Source organism: Sporothrix brasiliensis, assembly GCF_000820605.1.
Source record: "Sporothrix brasiliensis 5110 chromosome Unknown Cont19, whole genome shotgun sequence".
Lineage (NCBI taxonomy): Eukaryota > Fungi > Ascomycota > Sordariomycetes > Ophiostomatales > Ophiostomataceae > Sporothrix > Sporothrix brasiliensis.
Genome location: NW_024467138.1, coordinates 3,679,916 through 3,693,110, shown reverse-complemented (window position 1 = coordinate 3,693,110; position 13,195 = coordinate 3,679,916). Strand labels below are relative to the sequence as shown.

General features: G+C 55.4%; 1 protein-coding gene across 1 annotated transcript; it reads left to right on the top strand.

Moving 5' to 3' along the window:
• Nucleotides 1–7,875: 7,875 nt before the first annotated feature.
• On the top strand, nt 7,876–12,177 carry SPBR_00049 (uncharacterized protein; the record flags this gene model as incomplete). Its single annotated transcript, XM_040758369.1, has 2 exons — nt 7,876–8,727; nt 8,923–12,177. 2 exons carry the CDS (start codon nt 7,876–7,878, stop codon nt 12,175–12,177), a joined length of 4,107 nt encoding a protein of 1,368 aa, XP_040618812.1.
• Nucleotides 12,178–13,195: the final 1,018 nt, after the last annotated feature.

Below are 13,195 nucleotides of genomic sequence, written 5' to 3'. Positions count from 1 at the left end.
CCGGAATATCCCACCGCTGGGTGCAGGCCAGACGCCGCCTTACATCGTACGCCTTTGGAGCATTCCTGCCTCCCTTGTCGTGTAGTTTGGCGCATTTATGCATCCGGAGTACATATATACATATACATATATACATATATATATGGTATTTACCGTGCATCCTTTCCGCCTTTCCGCCTTCCACCTTTCCGGCATACAACACAGGCACATATCCCTTCAGATGCATGCAATCCATAGTATTCCACTGGGAGGTCGTACTCCGTCTTGACTCCGGACTCCGTATATTGCTTTTCAGCTTGTCACACCTTATGCTGTCCCGTTTGCTGTCCTTGGCGCACAGGGCCACTACCGAGAGCGGCTCAGTATCTTATGGTATTTTGTATTACGGCATATCTCCCTAGCAGTGCACTTTGCAACCCTCCATCACACCGTCTTCAGCCAAACGGGCCAAACGCGGATCGGGACTTCAACTAGCCCAGCTGACTTGAACATATTATTGGCCTCATATGGAATTGGTATAAAGGTAAAGTATGAGAAGAAGAATCAAAAAAAAAAAAAAAAACCTACCGTAGTGCCATAAAACCGGAGCACGGGCGATGGGCCTCAGACGGAGGACTCCGCTGATCCCTGTGGGTCGTATTGCACTGACACGGAGGTATGTGTAAGATATATGCTTGTCGTAGAGGAAATGTGCAGTGCATGTGGACCTGCACGCTGATTGCAACTGTCACAGTCTTGCGCTCGTCCCGCGTTCGTCCAGCAATCTGTCTTGGGTCCAGGTCTTCGTCGCTGCGTTGCTACCCTTCCCGCCTTTTTCGCTTGGATTCTACCTCGTTTTTCTCTGGAGCAGACTGTAGACGTGTTTAGGTTCTGATTCCTCCCATGACTTTCCTTTGTGCTGGTGCTTGGTATTCAATGCAATAATGCAATGCGACCCGGACGACGTCGAGTTGTTGCTCGCCATTTTATCGTCTTCAATGTCTCCTGTTCACGGTCGACTGTTGCAGCATGTTGCATCCTCGCTGGAGCACTGGTCAGCCCTCGAAGTGTAGACAACGAAAACAATCTCCCGTCGTAAATTTCTTCAATGGGCATTCTCGGGCAACGGAACATGGATCATGGCTGCCGGCTGGGGCTGTCACTGACCACACTCCCACATTGGGAAATCACAGGGGGGATCGCCGAAAACAAATAAGCGATGTCCTTGTGGTGACGTGAAAATCGTGAAGATAAATAAAATAATAAAAATAATAAAAGTAAATAAAATAAATAAACGAAATAAAAAGCTCAGCTGCAAAATACACGCTTGGCAGCCAATATTACTACTTCTCTCTCTCCTCTCCCGGCTTGTCTTCTTGGTCTCCTCCTATTGCTCTCCCCCCTCCTTGACGACGTAATTACGTCTTGTTCGTCGTCAATGCGTTCCGCATCCTCATTCGCTCTCTCACAATAAGCTTTCAACAAGCTTTTATATTTTTTTATTTTTATTTTTTTATTTATTATTTTTCAGCCGGCCACCTGTCAACCCGCCCATCACCTCCACGTCATTTCGTCACCAAGCTTTTTTGGCACTTGTGTTTTTGGAGGGTGGCCGGCTTTTGGTTAAAGCACTGCCTGTGCGTGCGCAAGTCCCCAGGCAATCCTTCACTACGGTTGCAACCCCTTGTATCAAGCAATCCCGCCAACACGGGACAGACCCCCGACAGCAAAAAGAAACTACGGAGAGCCTGAAGGGCATAAAGCGTCTGATATAGGGAGGGATAGGAGCTGGACAGGCCGGACAAGAATGAATGGGTGTGGACAAGCCACTGTATTTTCCGTCACTTGGACCGCACATGTTTCCCTGCTCGTACGCTGTATATTTGACGAGGAAACAGAAACCACGATACCAAGCAAACCTCCACAGGCCAGAAGAGCATGGATATGCGCGGGGGAAAAAGGCAGCAAAAGTATCTTACATCACGGCTCGTGTTCCGAGAAACAAGAACAACGCCAACAAGTGTGCTTATCACCTGACGTCGCAGTGGCATGCCTACGTTCCATTGACAGCCCAAAAAGAAAAAGGACACGGAGGAATACCCGGAGTTTTGTCAGTTCATGCTAGCCCATCTCGTCTCCTGCACATCGGCGATGGGGAGGACAGGAGGACAGCAAAGTGCATCGCCTCAAAATATGTCTTGGGATAATTCGTACAAAGTACTCAATCCCTTTGGCCGCGCGAGTCGACGGTCCAGCACAATGGGCCCTGCTGCACTGACCCTGCCGAGCGGCAGCGAACGCAGACGAAGGCAATGCGCAGGTGCTATCCACAGTTATGCGTGGAAATGCGCTCCGTAGTGGTGGTAGTTGTCAGTACGGGCTGATCTTATTTTATCTTTTTTATTTATTTTTGTACATGTACGGAGGAATCCCTTCCCGCCCGCTCTGCATTCTGGTTCGCCTGCCCCAGAGGAGCCAGGGAGCGGAGCCAGAGAGCCAGAATCTTGACAGTGTCGCCCTCGTCGCCTCGTCCCCTCGTCACCTCGTCACCTCCCGTCCCTCCCCAAACTTGACAGAAGTGGAGAGCCCTGCGACAGGGATCAGGGATTGACAAGTAGCGGGAGTTTGCGTTCAGAAACCAGGCCCGGCGCTCGAAACACGTTGTAAGGAGGCTGGAGGGAAAGAGGAGGGCGGACACTGGGTGACAGGGGTCTGGGGCTGACGCAGGGGAAGGACGACGTCGTCACGTCAAGACGTCGAAAAAAGCAAAAAGAGAAAGGAAGTGGGTTCTGTACGAATAAATGTCGAGACTACGCTCCGTTTCCACGCTCCATACTTGAGCCACAGCTTCACGGGCCAGAAATAGAAGATGGATACGTTGGGAAGGATGCCAACTCCCGCAAGAAAATAAAAAGGCGTTCACAAAAGGAGTAACCCAAAAGGGAGGGAGACGGGGGGACGAGTAAAACAAAACGAAAAGACGCTTCAAAACTGAAGACAACTCACGCCCGATCGACAGATGCTGATCATTACACATACCCATCCTTTTCTCCTTGGCCGTTGTCTGCCTCTTTCCCCTCTTTTCTTCGTCTCGGAGCACTCCGTCAAACACGCTAGAGCTAGAGTCGAGCGAACGGTCCGGCCCCTGGCTTCTTCCCCTTTCCTCGTGAGCGATTCTCCATCACTGCCACCCCCCCGTCGTTCATAACCGTGAGCAAGCCGCTCTCCGCTCGATGGGCCGAGGGTGTATTTCCACTTTCCGACTGGTCTGTCCTGCACGTTTTCCAACCTTGGGGAGTTGCTGTTTCCATGTTCTGTCCGGTTCTCTGTTCCCTTTCCTTTTTCTTGTTTTTGTTTTTGTGCCTTTTTGTCGCCTCAGCCGGATCATATGGAAGACAGAGATAGCTCCACACACACACACACACTGATTGCTGGCGACATGCATGACCTGCATAGATGAGAATGGGTCTTGAATGTGGATGGGACCAAGTTTTATGGCGTTGCACTTGTGAAAACTAGTGGAATAGTGCTCCATAAATCGTATGAAAACGGAATCACGACACAACATTACATTTGATGTTGAGTATCCAGTCCACCTTCCAACCCAATCTCTGTGCGTTGTGTCACAGGCCCGAGCCATGGCAACCCAAACCAAAACTCACGTCCCAACACCCAGGCTGCAGGCGCGTGCGGCGCATCTATCGGATCGCAGGCGGCAAAACTGCGGCGGCTCGTTCCTCCTCGTATGTTGTGCTGTATTCTGTACTTTGTACGCCGAGCGGTTATGATTGTGGGTGTGCCATTTGTCCAATCCACCAATCTCGTCTAGCACCTCTCTCACCTCACCCGCGCTCCGTGCTCCATGTCCTCGCATGACGGATGGCAGCTCTCGGCCCGTGCTGCTGTCTATTTTCTTTCTTCGTATTTGTCTATTTCCTCAAACCCCTCCCGCCCTTGCTCCATCCTCCCTCCTCCCTCCTCCATCCTGTCCTCGCTCGGGATAGGGTTGCATACGACGTGCTCTGCCTCCTGCGCCATCCTGCATGCATAGCATCGCTGCTGTATCCCTACTGCATCCTCGCCCGGCACGCCAACGAACGCTTCGGCGTCGATGCCTGCAAACCGACGAACCATAATTTGTGCAAGTGTATTTCGTACATCGTACGATGCTTTCTTCTCGCTTGCCTCGCTTGTCACGTCTTCCTCACCTTCCCCCTATCTATGTATATTACCTGCTGATGTCGGCGTCTGGATGCTGTCAGCAAACCCCCTTTCTATCTTGTCCAAGGCCCTTCTGATCCTGGTTTACCCACTCACACTTGGGCCCGTAGACGCAGTAACCGCTGCAGAGCAGAAATCGCACTTTCACGGTGAGGGTCTTGCATGTGCCGGTTCACTTTACCCATTCTCTTCAGCAAAACGGCCAGACTCCTTGTCTCTTTTTACCTTGGGCGTCTCCCGCAAACATTGCCTCCCTTTTTTTGCTTTGGCAAATGCGCTATTGCACAACTGCACTACTGCACCTCATCCTTTTTCAACATTTTTCGAGCACGTTCCACACACCAATGCAACAAACCCCTGCCCAACTCGCTGCTTTCCTCTGCTCTTTCACCCATTTCATAACCCTTGACTTGTTCGCGTCTGTCCCGCAAACACGGCCACTTGAGCCCTGGTCGTTTACCCTTGTTGCTCATGCTCTTGCATCCCTTGCAGGCCCTGGCCCTCTTCTTTACTCTCACCGGTCATTCTAGCCGAGCCAGCGCGAAAGCAGGGTCTTGAGTGAAAAAAAAAAGAAAAAAAAAGAAAAAAAAAGAAAAAAAAGAAAAAAAAAAAAAAAAGAAAGCAGAGCCGTGACAGACAGTGGAAGCCCGCGGACATACAGGGGGTTGACTGCAACCTTGCGAGGGGTCTGATTCTTTTTTAAACTGTTACATGTTTGTGCCCTTGCTTCCAGCGTACGTCGTATCGTCTTTTCTGTCGTCAAAATGCCATCTGCCAGACGGAATACGGAGTACTACGTCGTACACACACTAGACCAAGCACGTTGTTGAAAACAGCCACAAGCCACAAAGTGCCTTCTTGCAAGATACAGTATTTCGTACTTTGTATGTTTTTCTTTTTGTTACCCGACCGAGTCAAGCTTTGCATGCGTAATCTGCAACCCCGTGTAGCCAGCCTCTTTTTCTTCTTTAGGACCTCTTCCGAGTCCTAATGGCAGCCTCTGTCTTTTTGCTGCATCTCCTAGGCCTCTTGGCAGTTCCTCCCCTTCCTCTTCCTCCTCCGATTCCTCCACTTCCTCTTCTTCCTCTTCCTAGTTTCTTTTGGCTTTCTTTTCCTCTTCGCCTCCCGGCATTCTTTCTCTCGCCAACTTCCGCTTCCACTTCCACCCACTACCGCCACCGGAACTAGAAAAATTCTCACACAATCCCTGCAAAATACGCTCATGATCACCCCTCCCCCCCCGGCGCACATTGTGCTCTGTGTGCTGCATACTTCGTAGCCTGCAGCCTGTAGCCTGCATCCGGTGGAGTGAAACCCATCCTCTTCGGCGGTTGCCGTGTCTTCCTTGTCCACGTTGTGTCTGTTAGCTCTTCCGATTGTAAGTCATAATCGTAAGCTTCTCTCACTCCCGTTTGCTTATTTACTTTTTTTCTTTCCTTGTTTTTTTATAAAATAATATAATTCGCCTCCCCCTCCACTCCTCCTCCTCCTCCTCCTCCACCTGACCCAAACGACAAGAAATGATGGTGTCGAACTGTGAAACATTGCCCTGTGCCGGGCCTGATCGACGAACCGCCTATTTCGTGTTTGCCGCTGCGCAAACTCGCGGGCGGACGAGAGCCTAAAGACTGGTCTGGCAGGCGAGCAAGCGAAGAAGGCAAGACAAGGCAAGGCAATGCAAGCGCAGCCCGCAGCAGAACCAGACAAGCACAAACTCTGGTAATGGGGAGCCGACATGGCGATCAAAAATAAATAAAACTACGTCAAGGGCCCGGCGACGATTTGGCAATTTCGAACGGCTCACGATGACCGCAGCAGAAACAAGCAGAAACAAGCAGAAACACCAGAACCAGCCACGTTCCGACTGAGGCTCGGAAAACATGAGAGACACAGATCGTGAGAACACAAACAGAAAACAGAAAACAGAAACAGAAACGAAACCAGAGCACTCCGTAGATCGCGGCCGAGACGGCCACGTCCACACAACGAGCAACCTCGGCACCCCGTCTACTGTGGCGTGGGCGACTGGAGAACCAAAAGCGAGCCACTGACAAAACAAGAGGGGACGGAGGGTGCGTTAGAAAGAAAGAAAGCCGACCAGGGGGGAGTGTGACTGCGTTCCTTGCACAAGGGAACGGTGTGTTGTTTCTGGTGTTGCGGACGTGTGGGTGTGGACAAGACGACGGGAATTAGAATAGACACGGCGGGGGGGGAGGTAAAACGACCTGCAAAATACAGAAACAGAAAAAGAAACAGAGGAAAAAGAAAAAGGTTAAAAGATAAAAAAGGAACAAGGAACAAGGAACAAGGAACAAGGAACAAGGAACAAAAAGGGAAATCAACAAAGACTGACAGGGGTCCATCCATGTAGACCAAAAGGGCCTTGCCGGCAATCCTTTTTACTTTTTATATCAGACAGCCCTGCTCCAACAAGGAGACAAGGAGACAAGAGGACGACAAGAGGACGACAAGAGGACGCAAGGTTTGTTGAAGACGGCACATCACGACGACAGATGGTCACAAAAGAGGAAAAAGGAGAAAAGAAGCAAAAGACAACGACAAGAGCACCACCGCACTCTTGTCTCCCCTACGCAACTCCCACCTTACTCGCACTTCACTACCACCTCAGCCCTCTGCTTGTCCTCCACTCTTGACTCTGCCCCGAGAGGCCGAATTGGGGACGATTGAAAGGAACGGCAATACAAAGTTGAGAGTCAAAAGCCAGAGCCAAAAGCCAGAGCCAAAAGCCACAAAGACAAACTTCCGGGACGAGCAATTCAAATCTGCAGCCTGGCCTGAGCTGCATGAAAAAGTAACGCAGCACAGCACACCAACTCCAATACGGAGGACACGCACCCACTCGACAACGCAACGCAACACTGCACTGCACACCTTGCAGGCACACATGTTCACACGCATTCGCACACATACAGACACAAAAGACAAAAGGACAGAAGGCTGCAGGCGGAAGCCGAAAGGCGAAAGGCGACGGCGACAGGCAGAACAACAGCCTGTCGGCATTCTACCAGCCCCAATCTCTCACTCTGTCTACCCTCTCCCGCAATCACTGACTATTTCGTGCGGTGCTCTCAGCTCAGACTGCCCTCACGTCTGTCACACTCACCCTCTCCTCGCCATTACATACGCCAGCAAATACTCCTTCACGCCCACCCCATCTCCCCCGTCTTGCTCTCCTCTCCTTGCACGCTGTGCATCCGCCGCCCCCCTTGTGCTTGCACAAAATCACGATACGCTCCTAGCAACAAAGCCGGGCAGGGACAGAGGTAAAGAAAACGAGTCGTCGTCGTCATCCACCGTTGTTGTGGGCAATGGAGGTCGGCCGGCCCTGTCTTTTGTTTCCTTGTTTTCCATCTTGATTTTATTCTCTTGCATGTCCCATCTTGATTGTTTTTTCAGTCTTGTTTTGTCGTGGACCAATTCGGTTATCGAGTTCTCCCACCTCCGGATATTTGACATTTTGTTTTTACCTTGCATATTTTACCATTTCCATTTTCCCATTATTCTCCGCATTATTTTTTTTTCGCTCTGGCCATTACTCTGTCTATCCAAACTACTATTCGGTCTGCTCATCCTCTTGTTTTTGTCGTTTCCCCTTCCCTCTCCTCTCCTCTCCTCCCCCCCCCTCCCCTCCTCCTCACTCCACATCGCCTCGCGATGGCCACATCGTTGCACAACTACCCGCGGTCACCCAACTCGTCCACACGCTCGTTTGACTCCTCGTCTGTCGCCTCGCCGTCCGCCACCTCGCCGCGGCTGCTGCCCGCCTTGCACGGACGATTCAACACGAGTGGCAGTGGCACTGGCACCGGCAGCGGTAGCGGCAGCATCCCAAGCACACGGTCAGGATCGCTGGCCTTGTCCGACGGGCGCCCGCCGACGCGAGGACTGGGCTTCACGGGAACACGACCACCACCAGCCTTTGCACCCGCCTGGTTGGGACTGCCTGGAGCAACCGCAACGCAACAGGGCGTCGGCGTCCTACCTGGCGGCGTCGCCAGCCGTCTGCCCGCCTTGCACGAGCGCGATCGCAGCCACAGCAACCAACACGGCCACCAGCAGCCGCGGCCGCACGACACGCCCTACGGCTACCGACACAGCCACGACCACCACCAGAGTCACCCGTTGTACGGCCACGAGGCGCACGAGCAGCACACGTACGACCAGCACACGTACGAGCACCAGCACCACCATCACCACCATCACCACCATCACGACCCAAACACCAACCCGCCACGGCCAAACGCCTTCTCGCACTCGCACTCCCATTCCCACGCGCACACCCACCCCTACTCGTACTCCAGCATGGGCCGCGACGACTCGCTGCCGCCGACCGACTCCCTGGCCAGCACGCCGGGGCCGGGCTACATTGCCTTGCCGCCGCTGCACCATGGCGGCGGTGGCGGGGGCGGCCGCGGAGGCAGCGCAACAACCGCAGCAGCAGCACCCCCACCACCGCCACCAGCATCGACATCCATGGGCGGTCCTCAACATCCTCTACCACCATCAGTACCTTATAATAGCAGCTTAGCAGCCGCCCACCACCACCAACAACAACAGCAGCAACAGCAACAGCAGCAGCTACAGCATCAACAACAACAGCATCAACAACAACAGCATCAACAACAGCATCAACAACAGCATCAACAACAACAGCATCAACAACAACAGCATCAACAACAACAACATCAACATCAGCAACAGCACGCAGCCAAGCGCGCGTACCGCCAGCGCCGCAAAGACCCCAGCTGCGACGCCTGCCGCGAACGCAAAGTCAAGTGCGACGCCACCGAAACGACCAGCTGCTCCGAGTGCTCCAACCGCCAGGTCAAGTGCCAGTTCACCAAGGAGACCAACCGCCGCATGTCGTCCATCAAGCAGATGCAAGACATGGAGCGCCAGCTGGACCGGCTGCGGCGCGAGAACGGCGGGCTGCGGCGCATTTTGCAGGAAAGCCGGGCGCAGGGCGGTGCCACTGGTGGTGCCACTGGTGGTGCCGTCGCCAGTGGAAGTGGGTCTGTGTCTGTGGCCGGGTCCGGGTCCGGAAGTGGGCCGACGCCGAAACGGGAAGGAACGGACGGCCCGGTCCGGGCGGACCTAGATTCGGACACACCCATGGGCGACCACAGCGCCATGGAGGACGACGACTACTACGAACACCAGCCGCGCCACCTTTCGCACGTGCCGCACCTCCAGCATCCAGCGCACAGCAGCCGTCAAATCCTCCCCTTGTTGCCGATCCCGGACATCGGCTCGAATCCACCACGGCGGCATCGGCGGACACCGCGGCTCTTGCCGTTTTCGGCTTCCACAAGACAGCCACCATCCGCCTATCCCTATCCGTCCTCGACGTTTGCTGGCAGCAGCGGTGGCAGCAGTGGCGGCAGCGCACCACAGCCGCTCTTTGACCTCGGACGGGCGCGCGCCAACGTGCGCATGTTTGCGCGCGGCCTCTGGGCGCCACCGGCGACGGCACTGACACACGCATCACAGACACAGCCGTCTCTCACGACGACGGCGACGAGCAATCTTCCTGAACTGCCTCCGCGCGACATTGTCGACAACCTACTGCACGCCTACTATGCCTCGATACATACCATGCTGCCCATGGTCCATTGGCCGACGTTCCAGCGGCAGGTGGACGAACTGTACCGGACGGGCCCCGGCCCCGAAACGCCGCCCTCGTTTGTCGCCCTTTTCTTTGCTGTGCTTGCGGTCGGCGGTTTGTTTAGCACGTACTTTGTCGCCGCGCCCACGCCGTCATTTACCGCCGTCCACCTCGCCGAGGCCGCGCGTACTCTGATCGATCCGTGGACGATGACCGCGTCGGTGACGCCGACACTGGACGATGTCCGCACGCTGCTCCTGCTTGCCATCTTCCTCAACGAGTCCAACCTCAAGTCGGCCGCTTGGACGTGGCTGGCGAGCGCTGTGCGCATCGCCCAGGCCATGGGGCTGTACGTGGCGCCGGCCGACGGCAGCGTCGAGGGCCTGGAGTCCGAAATACGCAGCCGTGTCTGGTGGTCCCTGTATGTCGTGGACCGTACGATGGCGCTCGACGCAGGGAACCGACCCGCGCTCATCCAGGACGACGACTGCGACGTCGCTCTGCCGACAGACGACGGCACGGGCGACCCGTCGACGCATCCGCAGACCATGCTGGCCGTCTTGGATGTCGTGCGGGCCTACACGGCCTTGGGGCGACTGCTCACCGCCACTTCGTCGTCCGTGTCTCCTGTTGCCGGAAACGACGGCAGCGGCCTGCCCCCCTCTTCGCCTCTCTCGACACCCTCGCCGTCTCCGTCCTTTGCCGTTCCAGGTGCAGCAGCAGCGTCCGCCGGTTCTGACGCACATATCCCCGCAACCCATTTGGCCACCTTCGACCAGCACTTTGCTGCCTGTCTGCGCGTGTTCCCGGCCGTCTGCGACCCGGCCGTCAGCCACTATGCGGACGTACAGCCGCCGCTCTCTCTGCAGTTGCTCAACCCGCTTGCATACCTGCTTCATGCTCGCCTCGTCCTCCATCGCTACAATTTGGCGCCGTATGCTGGGGATCTTGCCAGCCACCACCATGCGCAGCACCAACATCAAAATCAAGCTTACAATCAAACTCACAATCAAAACCAAAACCAAAATCAAAATCAAAATCGACATCAACAAGCTCGTCTCACGGCCGTGGAACAGTGCACCCACACGGCGCTCGAGACGGCCACGCTCCTCCGCCGCTCGGGTCTTGCGGTGGACGGCGACCCAAGCCCGCCAAACGAACAGGCCGTGGCATGGGCCGCCAGCGCCACGTCTCTCTTGACCATGCATCTCCTCCGCTGCACTCTCTTCCTGCTGCTGACGGGCCACACCGACGCCGCCGCCTTGCTGGTGCGCGCGCTGTCTGCCATTGCCGTCGTTCATCGCGACGTGGCTGCACCCTGCGGCCGCTTTTTGGCCTTTTTCACGTCGTGCCTGGCGTTTAAGCGCGCCGAGTACACGGCGTATCTGGCACGGGCAGCGCCGCCGACGCCGCACACACCGCACACACCGCATACACCGCAAACACCGCAAGCACCGCAAGCACCCCAAGGCCCACCATCGGCGCGCCAGCAAACCATACCGCCTGCCGCCGCACCTCAGTCGTTGTACGACGCCCTGGTCCGCGACGAAGAGCTGCTCGTGTACGTGAGCGCCGACCTGCAGGCGTCGCCCGACCGTGCGTGGGTGTGGGACGGCGAGGCGGGACCGGGACCGGGACCTGGGCCAGCGCCAGCATCGGCATCAGCACCAGCATCGACACAGTCCGCTCCGACCGACTTGTCGACCGACGCGCCGCCCTCGTCTGCCAATGCCTTGTCCCGCCCCGATGTGCGGATGGGCCTCTCAGACGAAGAGAGTCGCGACTGGGGCGGCTGGGACCGGCTCGAAAACCGCGTGCGCAGCCTGGCCTCGCTCGTCGGGCCAGGTTCCTCTTCCGCTTCGGCTTCGGCTTCGGCTTCGGCTTCGGCTTCGGCTTCAGCGTCCGGTCCCCTGGCAGCCACGGTGACGGCGAATGCAATGGCCGCTGGACCGCCACCGCCCACATCCTACTCGACAACCTCGAATACCACCGGCACCACAAGCCCTGTTGCCCACTATACGCACCAGCCCGTGTCGGCCCTTTCGTCGATGCCGTCCATGGCCGCCATGCCACCCATGCCCATGTCCATGTCCATGTCCATGTCCGCGTCAGCCTCGTCCGCAGCGACATCGCCACACCCTTCGACCCTGCCTCCCCTGCAGCCCGGGCCACGGCCGCAGCTTCCACCACCAGCACAGCAGCACCAACAGCAGCCTAGCTTCTCCATGTCCGACGCGCCGAGCGGGTCGGCAGCTGCACCGCGCCGCGTGGACAGTCCTGTGCCTGCAGCGAGTGGAAGTGGAGGCAAGTCCAAGAACCAGGACCGCATCAGCATCGCCAATATCATATAGGCGGGATTGCGGGCTTCATGTTTACTCCTATGCTCTCTTGCGTCCTTCGTTCGCCTCTTTGTTAGCCTCTAATAACGCCCTTATGTCTGTATTGCATATTGTATTTCTTCCCCAACTGTAGTCATATCTCCGTCTAATTGGAAACGGCCGGCTCTGGTGTCTGCTTCTAGCGTCTGTTATTCTTTGGTCGTTTGTTTTATTACTTGTTTGTGTTGCTTTCGGACTGGAGAAAACAAAAGGTGCAAAAGGGATTTAGGATACGTCTGTATCAGATGTATTACTCATTATATATTTACTCCGCTTTCCTCAAGTGCCGACCTCGCATCCCACAGTGACTGCAATCGTCGCCGTCTGAATAAAGCCTTCGAATAGAGTCATGGCGGACCAGCTGCACAGCTCATCCGCACATACCCACTAGCAATATCTGCTCGCTCATTTGCCCCCTTGAACGGCAGATGCCGCAGGCGGGCGAGGCGGGTGCGCGCCCTGAACCACGGCTCGTCCGGGCTGCACGGTTGCTGGATATGCCGAATTAACTGCGAACTGCTGCAATTACTTACAGTATCTTTACATTGTGTATATCGTATCCTTAAGGAAGGCTGGATGAACCTTCCGTATTTGGAAAGCAGCACCGTTCCGGCAGGCACGGTGGAGAGGGGACGGCTGCAAAGGAAGGCGCGATAGTGAATCGACGGCGCCTTTTGGGCAGGCGCGGCCCACGTGGATATGTCATCGTTGTGACGAATTGATTGAGGTGGAAAGATCAGAGTTTAAAAACGAACAAAAACGAAGGCGGAAACAATAAAGGTCGACCGCCCCCGGCAACAATCGACACACTTCTCGCGTCTCCTACTCATTCAATCCAATTCACTGCCGATATACGACGAGCGCCAATTGGGCATCGAGTCATCTGCATCTCGTCTTTTGACGTCTGGCGACAAGCGAAAACCTTCTGTTTTATATTCTTCCGCATCACATCTGCTACCGCTTCTCTCCTCCACTCGTTGTCGGCCACCAC